Source organism: Gallus gallus, chromosome Z (assembly GCF_016699485.2).
Source record: "Gallus gallus isolate bGalGal1 chromosome Z, bGalGal1.mat.broiler.GRCg7b, whole genome shotgun sequence".
NCBI lineage: Eukaryota > Metazoa > Chordata > Aves > Galliformes > Phasianidae > Gallus > Gallus gallus.
The window spans coordinates 57636742-57660045 of record NC_052572.1 but is presented as its reverse complement, the minus strand read 5'-3'; the positions used below and the strand labels follow the sequence as shown (position 1 = coordinate 57660045).

Below are 23304 nucleotides of genomic sequence, written 5' to 3'. Positions count from 1 at the left end.
CATCACTTCTATTGTGTTTTCTCAAACACTTCTCTCATGAATGTAGCTATCATTGGGCATATTCACAATCCAAAGGTCAATCAGTGCAGAGGTGTGCTTTTAAGTTCTAGCAGGGTAGCATGCTTGTAATGGTGCCTTCAGGACTGAAAAGTTCAACTCTGGTAGCACAGGGCACCAACTTCTTTTTTGCTGCTGGCTACTGTACTACTACTGGAGCTGCTACTATATCAGTTAAAGTGGTTTAACTCATGATATATAACAGATTCATGGAGCAATGAAAGCAGAATGCAAACCATTGGCTTAGATCTGCAGTAGATGCAGATATTAACCAGTGCTATGACTATTCCTGCTGATGGATGTGTGCATATGTCTAATCAGCATGTATCCAGATAAAAAATAATCTTAATAAAAAGCAGTTTCTTAGATTCGTTTGGAATGCAAGTATTTGTTATTTTAAACTAATGAGATTTTTAGTAAGCAAAACTGTACTAGAGGTTGAACCAACAAAAACATGGCTTGTTCTCTGGTCAGGTTGTTTGTTTTCTTCTAGTTTATTAAACGTTTGGAGAAAGGCAGTGAAAAGATATAAGAATGAGAAAAAGCTTTGTGTACTGTTTTTAATATAGGAATTTCACTGCATAGTGACACAGCAGCAAAACCAGATTTGAGTACAAGCTGTTCAGTACCTTTTTCACGATCCAAGTTGGCCTCATCTTCACCCTTGTCAGTGATACAGCTGCAAAGAATCAGTCCACTGCTCAGTTTTCTGTGTTCCCAACCTAACGTTGCCACAGTTCTAGCAGTAAAATGCTTCACAAATTGGCTGTCACCTGTGAACAATATGTTTTATTTGAAAATGTTCAGTTCCACATATCATAGTTTTAAAGTTTACCATAAAAGCTTAAATTTTCAACAGGAAATATCCTTAATATGGGAAAAATCATAAGGCAGAATCATGATTTATTTGGAAAATTCTCTTTATAAAAATGATGTAATTATTCCAGGTATAAAGTAAAAGAGGAAATTTCCAATAGTGCATAATAGAATGTCCTTATGCGTGACCTTCAGAATGGAATTTCAGAGCCAGTTTGCTGTTTAGAATTTTATGTGTACGTATATATTTAGACATGCTGCGTTAACTGCAGGAGTTCTCTGTCTGGCTATTCTGTCTTATTTATTACAAGACAACCTGGCTGCCACAAAAGTATTCATAGTAAGGGGATTTATAATCTGAAAGTTAGTAAGTTACATGGAGCAGCATTCTTCTAGCAGCAATCCTACAAACATGCTAGGCAACTATCAAAACAATAATAATTTTTAAAATAGAGGCTACAGTCTAACTTCTAATTTAAGCATTATTTTACTTTTGAATAGTAACATTGGTTCTGATGGGATTATTCATAGAACAAAGGAATAAAGTACTCTTTTATTTAACGTTAATAAACATGGTAGAGCCAACCACAAAACGTTATACAAGTTTGGGAAAAAAAAAATGCAGCAAAGAAGAACAAATGCTTGGAAAAGGAACAGTTAGATAACTACTCAGAGCCAACGTAGTATTTGCACACATCTTGGGTTCGGCTATACTTTTAACTGCAGCTTCATCCTAAGATACCTCTGTTGGCTCTTTGTGTGTGTGTGTCATCTCAGACTTGCACTGACCTGTAGCTGTAGCTTTGTACAACGTTTTTTGTTCTCTGCTGAGGTACTTTTAGTTATGATTTAGTCTGCATTTCACACCTCTGCCCAAATACAGCCATCCAGGACAAAAAGCTAAGTTTAGTTTTAGTCTGCTTGGTTATTTTGCAGTGCCTGTCATGAGTACTGCATGATTTAGCCTTCTAAGACGTCTGGATAAGTGCAGTGGCTTTCACTGAAAATACATCAACCGCTGGTCCACCAGACCCTGACCACAAACGCAGTAGTGATATTTCCAGGTTCTGAAGTGCTTCACTACATTATTAGAAATTATCTTCCAAGACCATCCTCCAGAAAAATATGGAACAAAATCCCAGAGACAAGTGCATGGTTACAAAAGCTAGGATATGGATCAGGGCATAAAATAAGAACTCCAGCATTCTGAAATGAGTAGCCCAAGGCTGATTGAACTACTTAGGGAGCAGAGCAGGTTCATCAGTGAGGTGTGTGGTCAGAAATACTGTGACATGGCAAGCTTAAGCTTAGCAAGGTGCCTCAAGCAGCTGATGTACAGACAGAGCATGAGAAACACAGCCCTGGGAGAACATTCTTCCTGTCACAGTATTGCTTTTTAGCATCTTGAAGAATCAGCTTATTTATTCCTTCTTCGTGGTCTTTGTGAATCACTGTTAGAGTAGATTAGACTGTTTTCCTATTATTAGTGAGGAAATTCTCCACCAGGTTGCCAGTTCTTCTTTTATCAAAACTTTGTTGAAAAAACACTTGCTTCCTCCAAATATATGGCATCTATAGCTTCCGCCAGCTGCTTTCCACCTTCACATCTTTGAAGACCTTCCAATAGAGTACTTCTTCCACAATTTCCAATCTTTTCTTCCACTGAAAATTTCCCCTCATGGCATTTCCTTTTCTTGAGTAGCTTCTTCATTCTCTCCTGGACACATAACTATGGGAAAACCTTCACCTCTGTGAGAGGACAGTGATCAAAGCTCTTTTATTCATAGCAGAGTGTGACAGATTGACATCTGGACAGAGGAAAAGGACATGGTGCAACTAACTATTTTTCAGGGTACATAAGTAGACTTTTCTTGTGCAATAATACTTTATTGTTGTCAAGCATAAAAATATTTTCCTGCTGTCAAGTGCAAGTGAATTGTACTGGTTCACCTAGGCTCTTGTCAAGGAATGAGCCCTGAAATCTGGGCTGCATTTAGCTGTGCTCCAGAACTGCTTATCCTATAGGAGACCATGAACAACATTTTATGTACAGGCTATGCCATTTTGCAGGAGCCAGCTTACAGCTAAGAGCAGGCGGGACACATAAGAAATTGCCAGTTCTTGCTGGAATTGGTACTGTAATATTTTTTGTGCAAATTTCTTTGTTGTTTTTGGGACATGTTTAAGCAGGCATCTATCTGGAGCCATGCTCTGGCCTAGTCTGTACACACCTGAAGTTCTAGCAAGTGTCTCTAGAAGTGTAGAAGTAAAAACTAAAGACTACTTGCTCTGTATGCTGCTGTTCTCAATTGCATGTTTAGGTTGACTTTCCACTCACACTCTTGCTGAAAGATAGCCCATATTATCCTATAGACATTTATATAGAAAGCATCTGACCCTGAAATGTCCATTTAAAAAAAAAAATAGCACAAGTAACAATAGCAAAACATGTTAGAAGCTGTCTAAAAGAATTTCATAAAATTCTGACTAATGCTGAGCCTGCTGTCACCAATACTTTCAGGTCCCTTTCATAGGTAATGTGCATCCATTTCACTTGGGGCCTAAAGAAATAAAATGTTTATTTGCTTTCCTTTTCTTAGATACTCATATGCGTAGCACATGCTATGGAGGCATCAAAAAAGGAGCATGCATTCGTCCTTTCCCTGGTGCTGTGACAAAATCTGAATGTTGCTGTGCCAATCCTGACTATGGTTTTGGAGAGCCATGTCAACCCTGCCCTGCTAAAAACTCAGGTAAAATGTTACATTTCTTCAAATATTGTTAGAAAAAAAAATCTTATTCCGATCAAGAGCTCTTTTACTTCATACATTAAGGAGAAACGAACAGTTTACTTAATAGAATTGTAAAGTGAAAGTGGTTTCTCCTTTTAAGAAAAACAAACTCTCTGGTATTCTGTGAGTGTTTTTATGCATTGTAACATTTGAGGCAAACCAAGTTACAGAGCTGCCCAGACTGTGACAAAATTGAAAAAGAAGGAACATGAGTGCTATGAATGAAACTGGATTCTTGAATTAAGTGGTGACTCAAAATAATGATTAGGTAAAGAGATGTCTCTGATAAATCTGTATATTTCCTAGTTCTATAAATCTAGTGTAAGAGAACGTCTTGTATTCACTTTAGAAATCTGTAATTTATAGGAATAAGTTCTTCAAATGAGCATGGACACTGAAATGAAATCACCCTACATTCTGGTTATTAAATTTTGTTTTTGAGTATGTGCAGAAGTTCAGGGTGGAATGTTACTATCATGTTTAGCTAAGGTATCTATAGATAATTCATGTGAACATTGACATTACTTAAATTGTAGAAAATTATTTTGAAAAAGAATCAAGTGAATTTATTTTAGGATTAAAAAAGTGAGGCACCGCAAATAACTTTTTTTTTTTTTTTTCCCCAATGTCTCTTGCTCCAATGAGTAGCAGAGTTTCATGGCCTGTGTAGCAGTGGAATAGGTATTACTGTGGATGGACGAGGTACGTTGTACATTTTATTTAGTGTATGTGATTGGAGGTGGAAAAAAACTGTATGCTTAAAAACAGATTTTTCTGTAACATACGAGGTCTGTAACATACATCAAGACTAATGTTTTACTTTTGGCATTTTCATTATCAAAAGAGAATAACTAAATGCTGTCTAAAGAAAAGGCCAGAATTAGTTCCCTACAACCATAGATGTTATCTTAATCCAGAAAGAAAAAAATAGTCATGTCCATTTTAAATTTTGACATTATGTGTGTTTTAGAATAAGTACAAGACAAGTTCCCCTGATTTGGATAATGACAGGAGTCACTTGCATTTTCAGCTGTTTTTCTATCAGACAGAATAATAGCGGAGCAGTTCTTCATTCCAGATCCAATGTTTACTACATAGACTCCATCCATTACGAGATAATTTCTCTGATGAGGTACTTGGAAAGGAGCTTACTAAAAAAAATCTTCCTATGTAGGTCCTGGAAATGAGAGATTGTATTTGTTGCTGGAATTTGTAAGGTTCTAGCTCTTTTTTTCTGTCACCAGAGAGGGGGGTTTTACAAACAGTAGTTGAGCCAAACCTGAAGGAAGACAAGACATGCTTCCAATTAAATAGAACAGGTTAAAGAAAGAGTGGTGAAACACAGTTCTGTGGTTTTTTGGTAGGTGGTTCCCTGATGAGTTAATAAAGTTGCAACCAGATACTGTACATGCAATATTTCCAGGCATTTAATCTGTATACATTTTATCTTCATCAGCTTTAAAGCTCTTAGGCAGTTCAACAGGAACAGAATGAGACCCATGGATCATTGTACCTAGGAACAGTCCATATAGTTTTTAAAAAAACAGCACTATATTAGAGGAGTTCAGTACTGTAATTACAAGTGCATAGTTTTGTCTTTGCTCTATGAGCTCATTCTTTAATGTCTTGCCAAAATTAAAAGCAATGTGAAACACACAATTTGTATATCTCATGAAGAAATAACAGCAGTACATCATGATTTTGTACAAATATTACTTCACTGTTACAGTTTGCATGTAGGAGGCTTTACATTCTTTTGGATACGTGGAAAAAAACAGTTTTATGTCCTAAAGGAGATGAATACTGATCCTGCATTTGTTCGCTAATTTCTATTGTTTTCCTCATCAACAGCGGTGAGAATCGTTATCAAGAATGAATGGGAATATATTTTACCAGTGAAGGTCTTGGCATAGAGGTTGACTTTCAGTTGATTCATAGCTTGTTAATTGAGTTGTTATCCATCACCACATACTTACTCCTTGCATTCAACTTGTGGTTAACAAGCCCAAAACCTTTAAGTCTTCCTGTGGGAGGAATCTGGATGCACTGATGAGGGCAGAGATTTTACTGTCATGTTCAATATAAAATGTAAAAGGAGGGACTGGACCTTCTAAAAGCATTAACTTTGAGGAGTTGGATGCTATGATCCTGTGGATCACATCCAACTCAGGATATTCGGTGATTCTATTATTAACTTCATAAGGAGAGATAAAATCATGAACTGTGGTTTTCCTGCAAGCTACAAACAAGGCCAGTAAAATACAGAAAACTTTCTGCTTTAAAGAAAACATAAAGCTGAAATATTAAACTACTTTGTACTTTCTTAAGAAATGTTCAGATGTCTCAGAATGTTGAGTTTAATCCAGGCATAGCATAACTTTTAGAATCATAGAATTTTTTGAGTTGAAAGGGACATTTAAAGGTCATGTAGCCCAACTTCCCTGCAACAAACAGGGGCACCTACAGCTCAGTCAGGTTGCTCAGGGCCCTGCCCAGCCTGGCCTTGAATGTCTCCAGGAATGTGGCATCCACCATATCTCATCTCTGGGCAACCTGTGCCAGAGCCTCACTACCCTTTCCTTACATTCAGCCTAACAATTCCCTCTTTTAGTTTTAAACCATCTCCCCTTGTCCTCTCACAACAGCCCTTGCTAAAATGTCTGTCCCCTTCTTTTGAGAGCCCTCCTTTAAATACTGAAAGGCTGCTATCAGGTCTCCCTGGAGCCTTCTTGCCTCCAGACCGAACAGTATTTTCCAAATACATTTCAGAGTATAAGTAAATTATGGGGAATATCCTGATCTAAACTTCACTATGTTTCAAGAGGAAATATTCTTTATAAAAAACTGTACTGTACAAGTATAAAACAATCTTTTTATGAAGTCACAGCTAGACCAGCATCCCTGCTGTTCTTTCCAGTGTTTGGAAAGGGAGCTATTCAAGTAATGGGCTTACCGTATGGGAAGAAATAACATAACTTAGTATTGAAAACCTCCCTTTTCCTCAGAGGCAAAAAAAATATTAAAAATAGCCTTTTCCTGCTCTTATAGTTCATATGAATATTCTGGAATTTTCCAACTACAGCAGAAATTCTATATGGGACTGTAAATTCAGGGAATATATCTCATTCATCATCCTATTCTGTCCATCCAAGAGAAATTTCAAAATTCCAATAAATACTGTGATTTCTATAAGCCTGAATATTCTGTGGTATTGATGTATGCATTAGTTCTGTATTAGGAGACATATTTATGTTACCTAATAAATTATATCTTCTTACCTAGATCCTTAAACCACAGACTGAGTGCACAGGCTTGGTATTTTGCATCAAGGTATTCTTACAAACACGTAGTCATTCTATTGATTTAGGTTGGAAAGGATGCCTGAAGGACATACAGTTTAGCATTCTGCTCAGAGCAGGGCTAACTTCAAAGTTGAATCAAGTTTCTCAAGGACTTACTTGGTTGTATTTGGAAGATCTCCAAGGATGGAATTCCCACAGCCTCTCTCAGCAGCTTACTCTAGTGCTTAACCACTCTCATGGGGAACAATTCTTTCCCTAGCATTCAATTAAAATTTCCCTTGCTGGAACTTCTAATGTTGTCTCTTGCCCTTTTATTGTCTCAGAGAAGAGACTTGCTCCATCTTCTGTGGAACCATCTTAATCATGAGAGATCTGCTATCAGATCTCCCTATTGTCCCTCTTGCTCAGTAAAGAAACCCAGTTAACTCAGCCTCTTTTCATGTATATACTCCACCCCTGTAACTATCTTTGCAACAGTTTGAGTTATTCTTCCCAATCTGCTCGTATCTTTCTTGGATTGAGAGACCCAAAACTGAACACAGTATTCCATATTTGGTGTCATCTATGCCAAATAGAGGGGAATATCACTTCCTTTATCCTCCTGGCTCTACCGGTGCTCTAAATAACAGCCCCATCCTCCAGTGAGTCAGATGCTCCCTCCAATTTGATACTGTCTGCATGACTTGGTCGGGTTTTTCATACTTTCCAATGTCTACTTATCTTCTGTTAATACAGATATTAATGAGTGTGCATTGGATCCTGACATTTGCTCAAATGGAATTTGTGAAAACTTACGTGGCAGCTATCGTTGTAACTGTAACAGTGGCTATGAGCCTGAACCTTCTGGAAGGAACTGTGTGGGTAAGTTGCTCTATTTTGTTATAATTATTGATTAACTCATCACCACACTGATTGCAATTTGAATTAATAGAACATGGGTTGCAAGGGAGACATGTTTTTACAGCTACAGTAAAAACAAAAAGTTTCTATCGATCCAACCTTCCCTGGTAACTCCATAGCCAGTATTTTTATTGCTGATTTTTTTTTTTTTTTTTAGTACTATTTGTCTGGGATGTGTAGGCAGGAGATATCATTGCAGGTTTTGATTTGTTTTTCTCAAAAACGTGGATCAGTTTGTGTTACATTCTGTTGTACAGGAGCATCTAAAATATGATACTTTCAAGACTGGATGATAAGTTGCCAAGAACTGAAAGTCATGGTTTTGCATAGTAAAATGTAACAGATGGCTACCATTACAAAAATGAATGGTACCTGGTGGCCTATAAGCAAAATCTGTACAGTAATTTATGTCCTTGGGTTACACAAGTACAGTAGGATTAATTGCTGCATGCTGAGTACTCTAAGTTGTGAAAGCTTTCAGGAGAGAAAAATTAACCACTTCTGCAGTTTCCCAAGTCATAACTGGATAGTAGGCCCAAGTGTAACAGCTAGTTTTTCAAAATAGGTTTGTTGCCTTGAAAGTAATGCTTCCGGTGTATTTCCATGGAGACCAAAACAGATGCAACAAAAACAGTAACACTATTGATAGAGGAAATTCTCAGCTACAGAGCACTATTTTCACCACCATTAGTTATGCATTTTTGTTAGTGAGGATCAAAAGACTGCATGCCCCACTCATGAAAATCTGCACGAGCAGAGGTGAGCCATTGTCATTGTTACCACAGCTGAAACGCACCACCCACATTATTCTGTTTTTACATTGCATGTCACAATAGATCGAAGTGCAAATCTGAAGTTTAACTGCAGGACCCTAAGAAATAATGCTTTTGTAACACTGATAGTTTAAGTAAAAGGGCGTATGACAGCAAGTTAAAAATTAAAGTCTATTGCTTTCAATTCAAATCCATCCTCGTCTAATTAGTTAAAATTATATGAGGTCAGATTAAGGACCAGTAAGTTGAGGAGCTTCCTTGCAGCTGCAAAACTTAAATTTCGTATGTATTATTTAGGGAAATTAGGACTCTATTGCCTGAAGCCTAATGGAATTTGTAGGCATAGGTTGAAAAATCTAATGTTGTTGGGGACTTCAGAGCCTTGAGATTGTGATTATCATGCTTCCTTTTATTTTCTTCTTTATTTTAAACTTAAACTCTCTAAAAAAATGAGTTAATTGAAGGGAACAATTTCAGCTGTGATTTTAACTTTAGGAAATGAAACTGACAAAATTTAAGAAACTCTGAAGCAGAAGACATCAGACTTATCACAGTTTATCCTTCTATAAACTTAAGTGTTTGTGAAATGTGTTGGGAGCTAAAGGAAAGTCATTTAAAATTATGATTTCTTACTTTTTAGAAATAATTTGGACGTGAAGTTTGATTGCTTTTTGATAGCTATACTTAATCTAAAGGGGGCTCAGACAATGATGTTAACTGATGGGCTTTTCTTATTCAGTATGCTTCCTATCCTAGTCTTAATCATAGTTTTTGTTTCTTGATATACGATACACACCTGCTCTAGTGGTATGTGTATGTAATCTAAGATGTCTACCATACCTGAACTATTACAATTTATATTTTAACACACATTAATTTAATGGATTACAAAATCCATTCTTTTTACTATAAAAGAGGATTAGAATGGTAGTCTAACACACCTTTACTTATGTATCTTCAAAAAAAAAAAGGAAGAAGGAAAGCAAAGAAGGAAGGAAGGAAGGAAGGAAGGAAGGAAGGAAGGAAGGAAGGAAGGAAGGAAGGAAGGAAGGAAGGAAGGAAGGAAGGAAGGAAGGAAGGGAGGAAGGGAGGAAGGGAGAAAGGGAGGAAGGGAGGAAGGAAGGAAGGGAGAAAGGGAGGAAGGGAGAAAGGGAGGAAGAAAGGAAGGAAGCAAGGGAGGAAGGAAGGAAGGAAGGAAGGAAGGAAGGAAGGAAGGAAGGAAGGAAGGAAGGAAGGAAGGAAGGAAGGAAGGAAGGAAGGAAGGAAGGAAGGAAGAAACGAAGGAAGAAAGGAAGGAAGGAAGGAAGGAAGGAAGAAACGAAGGAAGGAAGGAAGGAAGAAACGAAGGAAGAAAGGAAGAAAGAAAGAAAGCTGATAAAGGTCCTGTGAAGATGATGTAGTCATACAGTTGACAAAGATTATTAAGGTCATTCCAGGAACACAGGAGTATTGTTTTAGGACTACTCATCAACTGTTTTTAAAGACTGCTATTGAAAAACTTTAAAACTTTGGTGAAAAAGAATCTGAAAATGCTTTGGATTTTTGAAAACAGGGATTGGCATTTTTTGTTGCATTGCCATTGTAGGAAACACATCTGGTAACCTAATTGTTGTTGTAGAATGCAATAGAGGCTTGTTAGAGAGATGAAGGCATCTTGTGGCATTTGATCATACTGATATTAACTCATCTGTTACAGACATTGACGAATGTTCGGTGAATGGGCTGCTGTGCGATAATGGCCTCTGTCGAAACACTCCTGGAAGTTATAGCTGCACTTGTCCAAAGGGCTATGTGTTCAGCACTGAGACAGACACGTGTGAGGGTGAGAAATCTGCAAATTGTTAATTTTATTGCCTTATTTTATTTGCTTTTATTGCTTACATAACATTAAAGCTAAATGATTAAAAACCATTCAATCTGGAGATGAGAGCAAGAGAAAAATAGAGAACTAAGGTATATCATAAAGCATTCCTCTTATAATTTTTCTGCAGTACTTTTAGTGTGTTGGGTCTTGCCAGTGAATTTCTGCTGAAGTAATCAGTCCATTGTTATATGAAAATGTTTTCCTTTCTTTAGACAGTATATGTGGAAGATGAAATAGAAGCAAATATTTGCCTGCCCTTGATTATACAGTGATGACATAGAGCTTATAATTTAAAGAAAACCATATGTTTTGATCACAAAAGACACTTCATTTTTTCCCATCAGTCTGTGGTGATTTTTAATTGTAGATCGCATTCTGCAATGCATGTGATGTTTGAGTTCCTAGATCTGAATGTTACCACCTGGTGATAAAAAATTGTCTTTTGTTTTCTTCACAATTCATACCTTATAGTCAAAATTGCTTTTGTTTCTTACTAATGGACAGAGATGCTAGAGCAATGAGAATGTCTTGTGACTGCAAGGAACTGCTGACGGAGGTCATGTTGTCCAACTCCCTGATTCAAGCAGGGCCATTCAGAGCAAGTTGGCCTTTGTCATGTCTAGATGGCTTTGAAACATCTCCAAGGAAGGAGACTCAACAGCTTCTTTGGGAAATTTGTTCTAGTACTCAGTCACCAGTACATTAAAGAACTGCTTACTGATATTCCAGTTTGTGCCTATTGCCTCTTATCCTGATTTTGAGCACCTTTGAAAAAAGCCTGTCTCTGTCCTCTTTGCACCCTCCTTTTGAGTGTACACACTGATAACATCCCACCTGAACCTTCTCTTCTTTAGGCTGAACAGTCCCACCTCTCTCAGCCTTTCCTCACAGGAGATGTGCTCCAGTTCCTTCATCATCTTGGTGGTACTTAGGTAGACTCCCTTCAGTATACTAATATAATGTAGCCACAAATGCTATTAGCTTCCTTAGCAGCAAGGGCACGTTGCTGGTTCTCGTTCAACTTGGTATCTACTAGGACCCACTGGGCATTTTTTGCAAAGCTGCTTTTCAGCTGGATTGCCCCCACCATGTTCCAGTGTCTGGGTCTGTTCCTCCCCAGTTTCAAAGCCCTCCCCAAGGCTTTGAACTTCTTGTTATTGAACTTCACAGATTTCCTGCCAGCCAATTTCTCCAGACTGTAAAAGTTCCTCTGGATAGCAGCATGAGTCTCTGATTTGTCAGTTCCTCCTAGTTTGTGTCATCTACAAACTTGCTGAGAGTACTCACTCCTTCAACGTCATTCATTACCGAATTGTTGTTACCAAACAAGAATGGACCCAGTATCAATCCCTAGGGTACACCACAAGTTACTGGCCTCCAACTAGGCTTTGGTTTACTGATCACCACGCTCTAGGTTTGCCAATTCTGACACTTTTCAATCCACCTCACTGTCTGCTTGTTGAGACTATATATGTCGAAAGCTTCTCCATGAGGATCTTAAGGTGGCAGTGTCAAAGGCCTTACTGAAGTCCAGGTAGACAATATCACTCATCCATCATACTGGTGATTTAATTAGTGGAGCTTACAAGGTTGGTCAAGCATGATTTCCCTTTGTTGAATCCATGCTGACAACTCCTGATGATTTTCAACTCCTTCATATGCCTGGAAATGGTTTCCAGGCACAGCTGCTCCATAAGCTTTTCAGGGATCAAGGTGAGGCTGACTGACTTGTAGTTTCCCCAGGTCCTCTTTCTTGCCCTTCTTGAATATGAGTGACATTTGCTTTCCTCCAGTTTTAGGCTCGTCCCCCCATGTCCATGACTAAGCAAAGATTATATCAAGTATCCTCACAATGACATTTGCCAGTGCCCTCAGTGCTTGCAAGTGCATCCCGTTTGGACACATGGACTCAATGAATGTCCAGTTTGCTTAAATATTCCTTGGAGTGATTCTAGTCCAGAAGGGTACATCTTCTATGCTCAAGCCTTTCCCCCTGATTTGTGGGAAGTGGGATTCCTGAAGACTGGTCCTTCTAGTAAAGACAAGCAAATTTTAATGAGAAAATTTAGTTATAAAACAGTTTTAAGCAAAGCTGTGCAGTAAAGGAGTTGAAATGAAATTATTGGCTTTTGTCTTGTTTTTATTTAGTATTCAGAGCATCAATATAATACTAGATTTTTTGCATTATTTTTTACTTGGTTCCGTAATCTATGTATCTTAATATTGTTATGATTAGGAAGTTTTTTTATAATAAATAATTGTACATTTGAGTGAGTGATGAGGAAGGTACAATCCTTCTGGAATACGTATAACATAAACCTATATCATCTTCTAAATTTCTCTGAAGCGGTGGAAGACATTATTGTCCTCAGCTGCTTGTTATTACCAGTCAGCCACAAGTTACTTCTATACAGCTAAGCAAACATACAGAATGGAAAGTGGAAGCACTCTTTAAAATATTCTTGCTGTGTAAGATCAGTCAGTTAACTTAAAACATTTCATTCTCAGCATATGCTGAATGGGCTTACTTAACACTGCAGCAGTGAGGAAAGCTCATGTGCTCTTTGCTAGTTTTCTCCAGAGCAGTGGAAGCAAGCAGCATGGGGGCAATAGCGTTTTGAATGTCTCCAACTGTTCCGAAAGTGAACATGTGTTTACACTCAAAACATCTCATGAAATGGTTTAAATTCTAACAGTATCAAATCATTCACCTCTTCACCCCTTCTATTCAAAAGGAATGATGTTTCTTTGTATTTCAGTACATGTGTGTTTCAGAGGCCGCTTTTAAGTTAAAATTTCTTCTCTTCTTATATGTTACAAATTAGCAGCACTTGCTCAGGTTAGGCATTTTCTTTTATCATGCTCCCATGGATTTATAGCACACTGTGCTAAATTGTCTTAATGCCTAGTATCTATCCGCAGTGTTCATGTGAGATATTGTCCTCAGAGTCTGTCTTTATGTTGTGTTTCTATGCCTAAAAACATATCTAGCAGTGAAAATTGCTTACCATGTGCATTTAATTATCAGGATGGAGAAGCCAACAACTTCAAAGCATAACACTGAGCAAAAGATAGACCAATGAGATATCAGAATGGAAATAGCTTAATTATTGAAGTAGTAGTACATCCAGATTTTCAAATGTAAAAAGTAAATATGTATTTTAACAGCAATAGCAATAGTAATGGTCTCAGAAATATTAATAAAAGGCTAAGGTTTTGAACAAAAAAGTGTATGGTATCATGGCTGCACAGGGCCACAACATCTACAAGGAAAAAGTCATATTTTTCTGTTGTGTGGGCATCCTCGTGACTATTTCATCACCATTCCTGTGTTAGATCTTCTGCTAGCACAGGTTCTGGGGATCATAAAATTTCATAGTTCATAAATCATAGAATCATAGATTATCCCAAGTTGGATAGCACCACCCAGCACCACCCAAAATCCAAACACTATGTCTGAGAACACTGACCAAATGCTCCTTGAACTCCAGCAGCCTGTTCCATGCCCACCGCCCCCTTTCCCTGACCCCCAGCTGCCTCTCCCCCAACGCAGCTCCATGCCGTTCCCTCAGGCACTGTTGCTGTCACACAGAGCAGAGCTCAGCGCTGCCCTCTGCTCCCTGTGGGGAGCTGCAGCTGCCATGAAGGCTCCCCTCAGCTCCTCTGCTCTGCACTGAGCACACCCAGGGTCCTCACCCGCTACACATCTTGCCCTCTAAATCCCTCACCGTCTTCATAGCCCTCCTTTGGACTCTAAGAGCCTGATGCCCTTCCTCCACTGTGGCAGCCAACCCGCAGGCAGTGCTGGAGGTGAGACAGCACAGTGCTGGGCCTACTGCACCTCAGCATATGGTTGGCCCATTGGGCTCCAGTGCACACTGCTGCCTCATGTTCAGCCAGAACGCCCCGATCCCTTTCTGCAGGGCTGCTCTCCACCTCTTGTCCCTAGGTCTGCATGTGTAGCTAGAGTTAGCCCATCACAGGAGTAGAATCTGTCAGAATTTGGCAGTTGCTATTGTTTAACTTCATGTCTAGCCCTTTAATTTGTCACGATTTTTTTTTTGCAAGGTCTCTCTACTCTCAAGGGAGTAAAAAGCTCATCCAAATTTATTGTCATCAGTGAACATGTATAGTTTATCTTCAAGTCCTGCATCCAAGTCATTGATGACAGTGCTTAGGAGAACCGCCCCTCAAAGGAGTCCCACAGGACCCCCCTATCATTTGGCTGCCAACCTGATGTAACCACATTTACCATTCCACTTTGAGCCCGAATCATCAGCAAATTAACTGTTCACCCATGGCGTTGTGCCTTTGAATACTTGTGTGCTGGACATTTTGTCCAGTTCACTGAGGGGCAGACAAGTTCTTTAGATAGCATTGCCAGCAGATTTTGACTGCAAAATCATAGTATCTAAACAGGTTAAATTTAAGATTAGATAGAGTTTAAAGCAGGTTTTATGAAGACAAGATTCTAGCAGAAGTATAAATGGCAGATATCTCTCAATAGTAACTAAGATCACTTTTTAAAAGAATCTGAGAACTCTTTTGGATTTTATTCAAAGGATGTATGTGCAGTTCCCAAATGAACTGTTTTGGGATCACGTCTAAAAATAGGAACAGGGAACTCATGTGATGTATTCAGAATAACACAATGCAGTACTTGGTGACAATTATCTAGTAATGTAGGTACTGAGGTATTTCATAATTCAAGCCAACCTGAAGGTAGAAAATGCAAACGCCTTATTAGGAGGTTAATATGTATATTAAAGTCTATTCTGCTGTGAAGGAGGAATGACTGAGTTGATCATTCAGACTCATTAAGTACAGCTGTTCAGGTTTCTGTGTTGTTCATTTTTCATTTGCTGGGTTTGGAGATAGATGAATTAATGCACTTAATCACTTGTTTTCCTTTTTTTTTTTTTTACCTGGAAATGTTTACCATACATTTTTGAATACTCGTAAATGAGTTTATTTCCTTCATAAATTAACAGCTGTTGTTTCCCTTTGTTCTTTATCATAATCCTATATGTCTGCTGAATTCTGAGAAATGACTGCATGGTTGGGCACAAATGCAGCAGTAATATTTAAAATAAAAGTATATTTTATTAATGTAGAAAAAAGATCTCATTAAAAAAAAAAAAAGACAAAACCAAAGAACTAACCCTTAGCCAAAACTTCAGATTTGTAAGAATATTTTCTTTTTGAACCATTATTTTAGTGTAATCAACTCTAAAATACTTGTAATTTTTTATTGTTTGTGTGGCAGATTTGGAATGATATTCAGTTACTTTCGGTGTATTAATATACATGAAATTGCTTAGACAGGTTGTGAAGAATTTATCACCACCATCTTGGATAAGATGGAGTTGAAGTAAGTTAAACTGAAGTTTAGGTTTAGCTGATCAGACAAAAAAAGGTTCAGGAGTGGTTTGGCATAAAACTCTCTATAAAACCTGTTAAATGTATTCTAAAGTTGAGTGGGTTGGCAATTTAAGGAATAAATTAATCTCCTTTTGTCTAAATTCTGTTTTCAAATGGACATTAAGTCACCCAATTTGGAGTTACAGGTTCATTAGTTGTAGAAAAAAGCCAGAAGCTTTGTGTTGCGCTCTGAAAATGCTGTGATGCTTATTACTCACTGGTATATTTTTAATTAATATAACTGTCATCAGTAACTCTGATGAAACAACAAGACCATTCACTGTTTTCATTTATAGTTGAATTGAAATTTTTTTTCAATTTGTTTCAGAGAGTATAGGAGTTGTTTGAGCCTTCAGAGTCTGTGAAAGCTGAGATTTTTACAACAAGCTCTGTGGTTTAGATTGTGTTTCCAGTGACATAACTAGTTAAACGTAAACCAGATGTGCTTTGAAGTTTATTTCCAGGAATGTCCAGTGAACTGTTTCAATTTTTGTTTCTGTGACATTTACAATGTACGCTCGCTCCACTTAAGCAAGAACTCCTAAAAAAAAAAAAAGAAATAAAAGAAAAAAAAAGGGGGGTAAATATTTTCATACATTTGTTTTTTATTTTAAAATATAAAACAGTATTTAAAATCAAATATTTTTCTTGTTTTTTTTTTTTTTTTGTGCCATTTAATATTGTTAAAAGAAGGTTTATGGAAACAATTTTTGGAGTTTGTTTACACTGTGCATATGATACTTTTTTTGTCCTGATCCAGCAGAGCACTCTTGGTGAATTTTTATTTTTTTGTCTGAATGGTGGTTTTGAGAAGTAGTCAGGGAAATATTATAAGCCTCTTAGTACTCTAAAGCACTGGGTTTTGGGGAGTTATTGGTTTAGTTTTTGTTTTTTTCTGTTCCATTTCATGGTTGATTTTTGCTAACATGGAGCTGAAGCATATCACATGCAGAACATAACAAACAAATTTTTCAAGTTTGGGGGCCCAAAGCACAGTCACAAGATCATTTTGGAAACAACTAGAAGTTAATGCCTCCAGAAATGCATAACCTCATCCTCACTGAAATCTATTCTCCATATTTCTAACCCATGAAGAGAAATGGCACTGGATGAGTATTCCTTCATCTGCATCAGGGCAAAGTAAAATAAGGAAGAGCATGGCTCTGTGAGACAAAGTCCCTCACACCTGATCTTGGTTATGTGCTTTTGCCATTTTCAGCCCAGAGACAGGAAAGTGAACATTTGTCTGACAAATCAGTGAGTGGCTGGCACTGGCAGTAGGCAGGTGTAGATCTTCCAGTTATTCTATATTTTTGATCAGCTGGCTATTCAGTTTGATTCCTTTTCTTTTTTTTTTTCTTCCTCACACTTTTGACACTTTCCATAACAATCTCCTTCTTTCATCTGTAAGGTTTTTAGGCAGACTTCAAGCATTTTACCTACAATTTTCCTTGCTGGGTCTCTGACTGAGACTGAATTCTAATTTACCTTTAAAAAATATCAGACAAAACACTTTATTTCCAAGAATGATTAGCTAATAAGAAAATGTTGATCTGTGTATTAAGAAACTTGTAAACATTGTGACCTGTTCTTTAAAAAACTATTGTTCCTCTATGCTACTGCAGCCTGTAGTTCTTCAGCTGTTTTTCTCCCCCCTTACTCTGAAGCTGTGCTCAAATTTGGGTAAGTTGGAAGTCTAATTTTGCACGTACTCAATGGAGATATACCATATTCTTTGTGTGCAAAAGCTCCAAAATTTCCATGGGTCTGCTTGTGCCTGGTCCATTATGGTAACTACTCTGAAGTTTCCACCTTAGGTGAAGAGGGAAGAGCACTGAACTGGACAGATAACCATACCTACATAAAAGCAGAAACATAAACACCGAAACTGATCAAAGATCCCTCTGGCCCAGTGCTAACTATCGTAGAGCAAGTATACAGCATTACTTTCCAGAAATACTCTCTGAACTGCTGTGGTTCTGAAGTAGGATCTTTCTATCAATAAATGTCTATGGATTTCTCTTCAGTAAGTTGTCCAGATTGATGTTGATTCATTGAAGTTTTCAGCATCCCAGGGAGAGGGTTTCCAGTTTCTCAAGTCATTGTGTAAATAATTATTTCTTCAGTTGTTTGGCTACCAGCTAGCTTCACTGGATGTCCTTACAATGCAAGAGATGGTGACATGTTGATGCTTTTGACTGGGAACAACTATCTTTATCTTCTGTATAGCCCACTTTCCCTTCCTTTCTCCCCCTGTACTGAGAGCTATTCAACATATAGTGCACTTTTAAGATGACCTCTATGCCTCAGTGTGATCTGTTTCTAATAGTGGGAACAGAATTTTTGGTTTCCTTGTGAAAGCAGCAGACATTACTCTCTGCTACCAGGTATTGCTGGCTAGGGAAAGATAGGGAGACTAAGGAGGCAGGGAACATACCCTGGATTGTAAAACTTTAGGTAATAAAGTGTGAAATGTATTTACAGGGAGGAGAAGGGATGCAGAGCTGATAAACATTTTCCAGATTGCCAGCTGGGATGCAGAGGTGCTTAACACTTGCTCTGTACGAACTAACCAGCTTCCGCGGATCTACGTGATTACCATGCTCTATTGTTACGTGAACAGTGCCAAACCTGTCCTGGCTCACATGCTTGCCTACACTGTTGTTACAGTCTTTGTAAAGATGGAGTGGGCTGTGATCTGTTAAAATCAAACCTGAGATAACACAACCAATTATATCTAAGCAGGCTGTCTGCAAAGAAAAGTGGAAGCTGTGCCTGATGTAGCATCAGGCAGATGCCTGACTGGGACTGGCAGCTCTGGAGGAGCGTTGCAAGGCCAGCATTACTGGTAGCATGGGATTTAGCAGCTCAGGCACTAGTACAGCAGTTAGCTTGTATAGGCAGTCCTTGAACACACTTCCTTGATATGGTAAAGCTTCCTGGATCTCATGTCAGCATCTGTATAAGCTGGGTAACACACAAGACTGAGAGCAGATTTTGCTCTTTCATTGCTCAAAAACTTGCTGTCATTCAAATACAAGTCTATTTACTGTTTGTAGGCAAGTAATTCCATTAAGTAAAGGAACTGTGAAAATAGGCCCTTCAACTAGGTGCTTGGAGATGACAGAGTTTCCTAAGCATAGTGATTTCTAGGTGTTTTCCATCTCTCTGTTTCTTTCCCCCTCCTCCTATACGTATTCTTTGGTGAGTATACTAAACTATTCCTACAACCCCGTAAGTCTCTCAAGATTCCTTCATAGGATCTTCCTTCGGGTCTAGTGAAACGACAGCTTGATACCTCATAGCACACTAAATAGCAAATGGTACCTTCTGAATGATTTCTGACCAATAAGCAGGGTGTTTCAGCCTGTTGATACTGTTAATGTTACCGGTGCTTAATACATCTTGTGTTAATTTATTACTAATATACATCACACTCTTTTTGTGTATCAATATGACATTATTCCTTGGGCACTACTAGCAAACATAAATATGCACTAACAGTTTTATTTCTGGTCTGCCAAAGGAACTGGTTAGATTAGAATGTATGACTTGATTTGAGACCCAGATAAAAAAAAAAAATTGAACTGGTTCAGTTTCGGAAAAAGTAGTGAATATGCATCTGCAACTGTTCTTTGAAAAAATTTGCTGGTATTGTTTTAATCTTAAAATTGATTTCACTTTAAATAATAATAATAAAAAAAAAAACAGCAAATAATACTGCCTGCAGGGGTCCTATTCTTTTATATGAACCAGCTTAAAAAGTTCATACGGGCAATAAATAGGAGTTAGGGGGTAGAGGAAAGTACCATTTACACTACACAAGTTTCAACACCGATTTCTTGAATTCTTTCCAGAACTAGAGAATTGCAGCCAGCATTGAAATATTTTGATTCTGACAGGGTTTTCTTAATTCTTCCAAAGCCTTATGGAGCCATAAATGACAGAAACAATAAGACTTTTGTTTGTGCACAGCATGCTGTGGCTAGGAATGCACTGCTTTCCATGATGAAAGAATTTTGATTTCTCACAAGTCTGTTACAATTTATGGTGGAAAACTTTATATTCCACGTTCTTGGAAGTAACTGTCTTTGTAGAAAAGAGTCATTTAATTAAGGTTTTCAAAATAGACAGTCTTATACTCATGCACGTAAATGCTAACTGTCTGTCCCTTCATCTTTTGCATGTCATGCTTCAGAAAGACAGACAGACAGGAAGACAGACAGACAGACAAAGAAAGAAAGAAAGGAGGAAAAAATCAGATATACCAGAGCGTTCTTGGCAAAACAGTCCACAGCAGCATTGATACTCTTTTTTTTCCCCCCAGAAGCACATTACTGTCCTAACAGTGTCTTTACTTTCTGGATTATAGATACAAATGAATGTGAAAGCAGTCCGTGTGTCAATGGTGCCTGCAGGAACAATCTTGGATCTTTCAGTTGTGAATGTTCACCTGGCAGCAAGCTGGACTCTACAGGACTGATCTGCATCGGTGGGTCTTCCCTTCTGTTTTGTTGTTGTTGTTGCTGTTATTGTTTTTATCTGTTTTTTGTACTAATTAAAAACAAACAAACAAACAAAACCAAAAAATAAACATTTAAAGCATTGATTAAATCAGCAAGAAAATAATATATTTTGCTCATTTTCCTCCTGCAGTAGACTGCACATATAGCTGTGTAAGACCAAACAAATCCATACCAATACAATCATTTCCATGGAAGCAGAAGTCTATTAAAGAATTATTGTCATTCTTACAAAAGACAAGATGTGAGTAAAACTGTAGGTAGTAAGGCTAATAGTTGAAAAATTGTAAAGCCGAAATGCCAATTCAGTTTTTTGCCCCCTTTAGATTTGAGACAAGAAAGTAAAACTGGAGCAACATCTACTCAAATAGTGATATGAAAGCTCATGGCTTTTAGGATCCATGGCATTCTTCATAAACTGTGCAGATTGCTTTTCCTACCTGTCAAGAAAGTGGTGTTTGCCTTACAACATGATCTCATACCTTACCTCTATTGTAGAAAGCTGTTAAAGGAGAGTAAAACATATCAAAATTTGTCAGGATCCCTGTCCCTGGAGCAAACACGAGGACTGTTTTGTGTATATATGCAAGACATATATGTATAGAAAAATAATGTAACATAAATACTGTTATCATCCTTTGAGGTTTTCTATTGCATTGAAAAAAAGCAGAGCATAGCACAGATTTTATCAGAGCTAGCAGCAACAGTTGCCTGCAAGATGTTATTCACATTATCTCTGGAAGCCATTCTCTTTTCTTTTCTTGCCTTTCCAAAAAGATTCAAAGGGCTAGAGACATCAGCATTCCTCAGGTTCTCAAAAGCTGCCATTTTTTTTTCTTATTTGTGTAACATAATTAAAGTTATTGTAAGATATGTTGGATAAGTTAGATTAGAGTATCATTAATAATGGGATGATGCTAAGTTTAAATGTTTCTTTTATTGTAAGATAGATTTGTCTGGTGTTCTTGATGTAACTTTCTTGCCGTGCCAAGACTTTCTTAAAATTGGAAATTTAATTTAAAGACTACAGTTTCTACTTAATTAAGGCATCTGTCTGTGCCTTGGTTTGTTATTTTAAGTGAATATTACTTTTGTGCCTAAGCCTTCTCCTATCCTTTCTCTTATGTTTTTAGGATACTGTCACCACCTCTGACCTGTACAATTTAGTATTCTTCTTGTTCTGTTTCACACTGCACTAATATCTTGACGTGACCACTTTAACCTGTGCTTATTTTAATTTTGTTGTGTTCTGGCATTCAAAGGTGTTAGAAGATTGTTAAGGGCTTAATTATAACAGTGTTCCTGATTTACTTTGCATATTGTTTCCATTGCGATGGCTAGAGTGTGAGGTACTATTTGGCCTGAGTAGTATTTGTAAATCATGTAAAATATATAATATAAATACTTGAATAGTCAAATGAAAAGGGAAGGATAGGAGCCACCTTATTCCATAGGCCTAATTGTTACTTGTTCTTGTTGATCAGCATTCTCTCTGGAGGAGTTTTCTGTGCTACAAGTGAGAATATGTCAAGACAGAAGTGTCAGTACAGCTCATGCAAGAAATATATTTTTATACAGTTAGAATCCATTTATGTTTTCCTACCTTGGCAAAACTTCCACTGGAATTGGTAGTGATGGGAGAAGGGTAGACTAAATTACTGGAAGGTGAGTAAGGTTTTGAGATTATAGGTTGTGTTTGGTGTGCAACTTGCACTTGTTGACTTGCACTCATCAAATGTAAGCTGTTTTAAACCTCTACAGTAGGGAAAGTTGCTTTTATCATTTTGCTCTAATTTGCACTAATTACTATTGCATCGGATACAAAAAGCATATTACAGTACAGATGTGTTCGACAGGAATGCTGTTCTGTTTTGGATATGTGTTGAATTCTTCTTAAGAATGATCCAAGTAAGATAGCATCAGTTTGATTCTGAGGTCTTTCCAATTTTGCTTTTATTTCATATTTTCTCTCTTGTCAGAACCAGAACCACAGCTATGTTGTAAGGATATTTTTTCTTTCTTTTTTTCATGATGATTATGAAAGTTTGAACTTAAGACTGTCACACATATTTGCAATAAAAAGAAATTACAGCAAAAATTAGAAGGAAAAGTGTTTAACAGCACTGATAATTTTATTTTTACTTGTTGCTTTTGTATGTGTTGCTAATTTGTCTTACTATTGGTTTTCACTGTTGTCTCCTGGACTCAGGTCAGACCTATGACAATCTTTGTATTGAGATGCTTTGTGGCTGTCACATGTTCTCTTCTCAGTTTGTGAAGAGGAAACTTAAGTCTGTTGTCTGTCTGGTTCCTTTGCCTGTACTGCTCAGCCTTAATGCTGAAGAGACAGCTGTCTTGTGCTATTTGCATCTGTATTGTATATAGAAATTCTGCTAAGATGTAAGTCATTTGTCCATTTATGTGAACTTCCCTGTGCAGAGGGAAAATGACTTCCTGCAGTAAGAGCAAGAATTCAAGTCGCAACATTTGGCTTAAACTTCCAGCAAATTGAGGTTGTTAGTTTAGCCTTTACAGTAAAAGTTTTCAACAAGAAAGCTGGTATACTGTGCATTTGTTTTGCTTTATAACTGTCTGTGTCTGTGGTATTAAGACTACTCCTCTTCTAAAGGAGAAAAGAAGTAGAACTGTTTTGAAATACATCTGTTGGTTGTACCACTACTGCATTGCTATTTTGGGAACTGCTTGTATAGTGGGGGTACTGCCATTTGTGCTGTTTGAAATATACATTTAATATATGATTTTAATGCACATTTTATGCATAAGTCAGTGTTTTTGGAATTCTTATAGCGCACAGCCTGTAGGCTGCCATCTGCCTGTAGTATGCATATATTCTTC

At 37.6% G+C, this 23304-nt stretch overlaps 1 protein-coding gene across 2 annotated transcripts in view; it reads left to right on the top strand.

Annotated features, from left to right (window-relative positions):
- Window positions 1-23304, top strand: part of FBN2 (fibrillin 2) — a 163879-nt gene that overhangs the window by 75871 nt on the left and 64704 nt on the right. For both annotated transcript variants that reach the window (XM_004949379.5, XM_424715.8), the window contains 5 exons: window positions 3474-3626; window positions 4314-4367; window positions 7703-7828; window positions 10337-10462; window positions 20298-20417. In XM_004949379.5, coding sequence (XP_004949436.2) covers window positions 3474-3626; window positions 4314-4367; window positions 7703-7828; window positions 10337-10462; window positions 20298-20417 — 579 coding nt within the window. The remainder of the gene's footprint in view (window positions 1-3473; window positions 3627-4313; window positions 4368-7702; window positions 7829-10336; window positions 10463-20297; window positions 20418-23304) is intronic.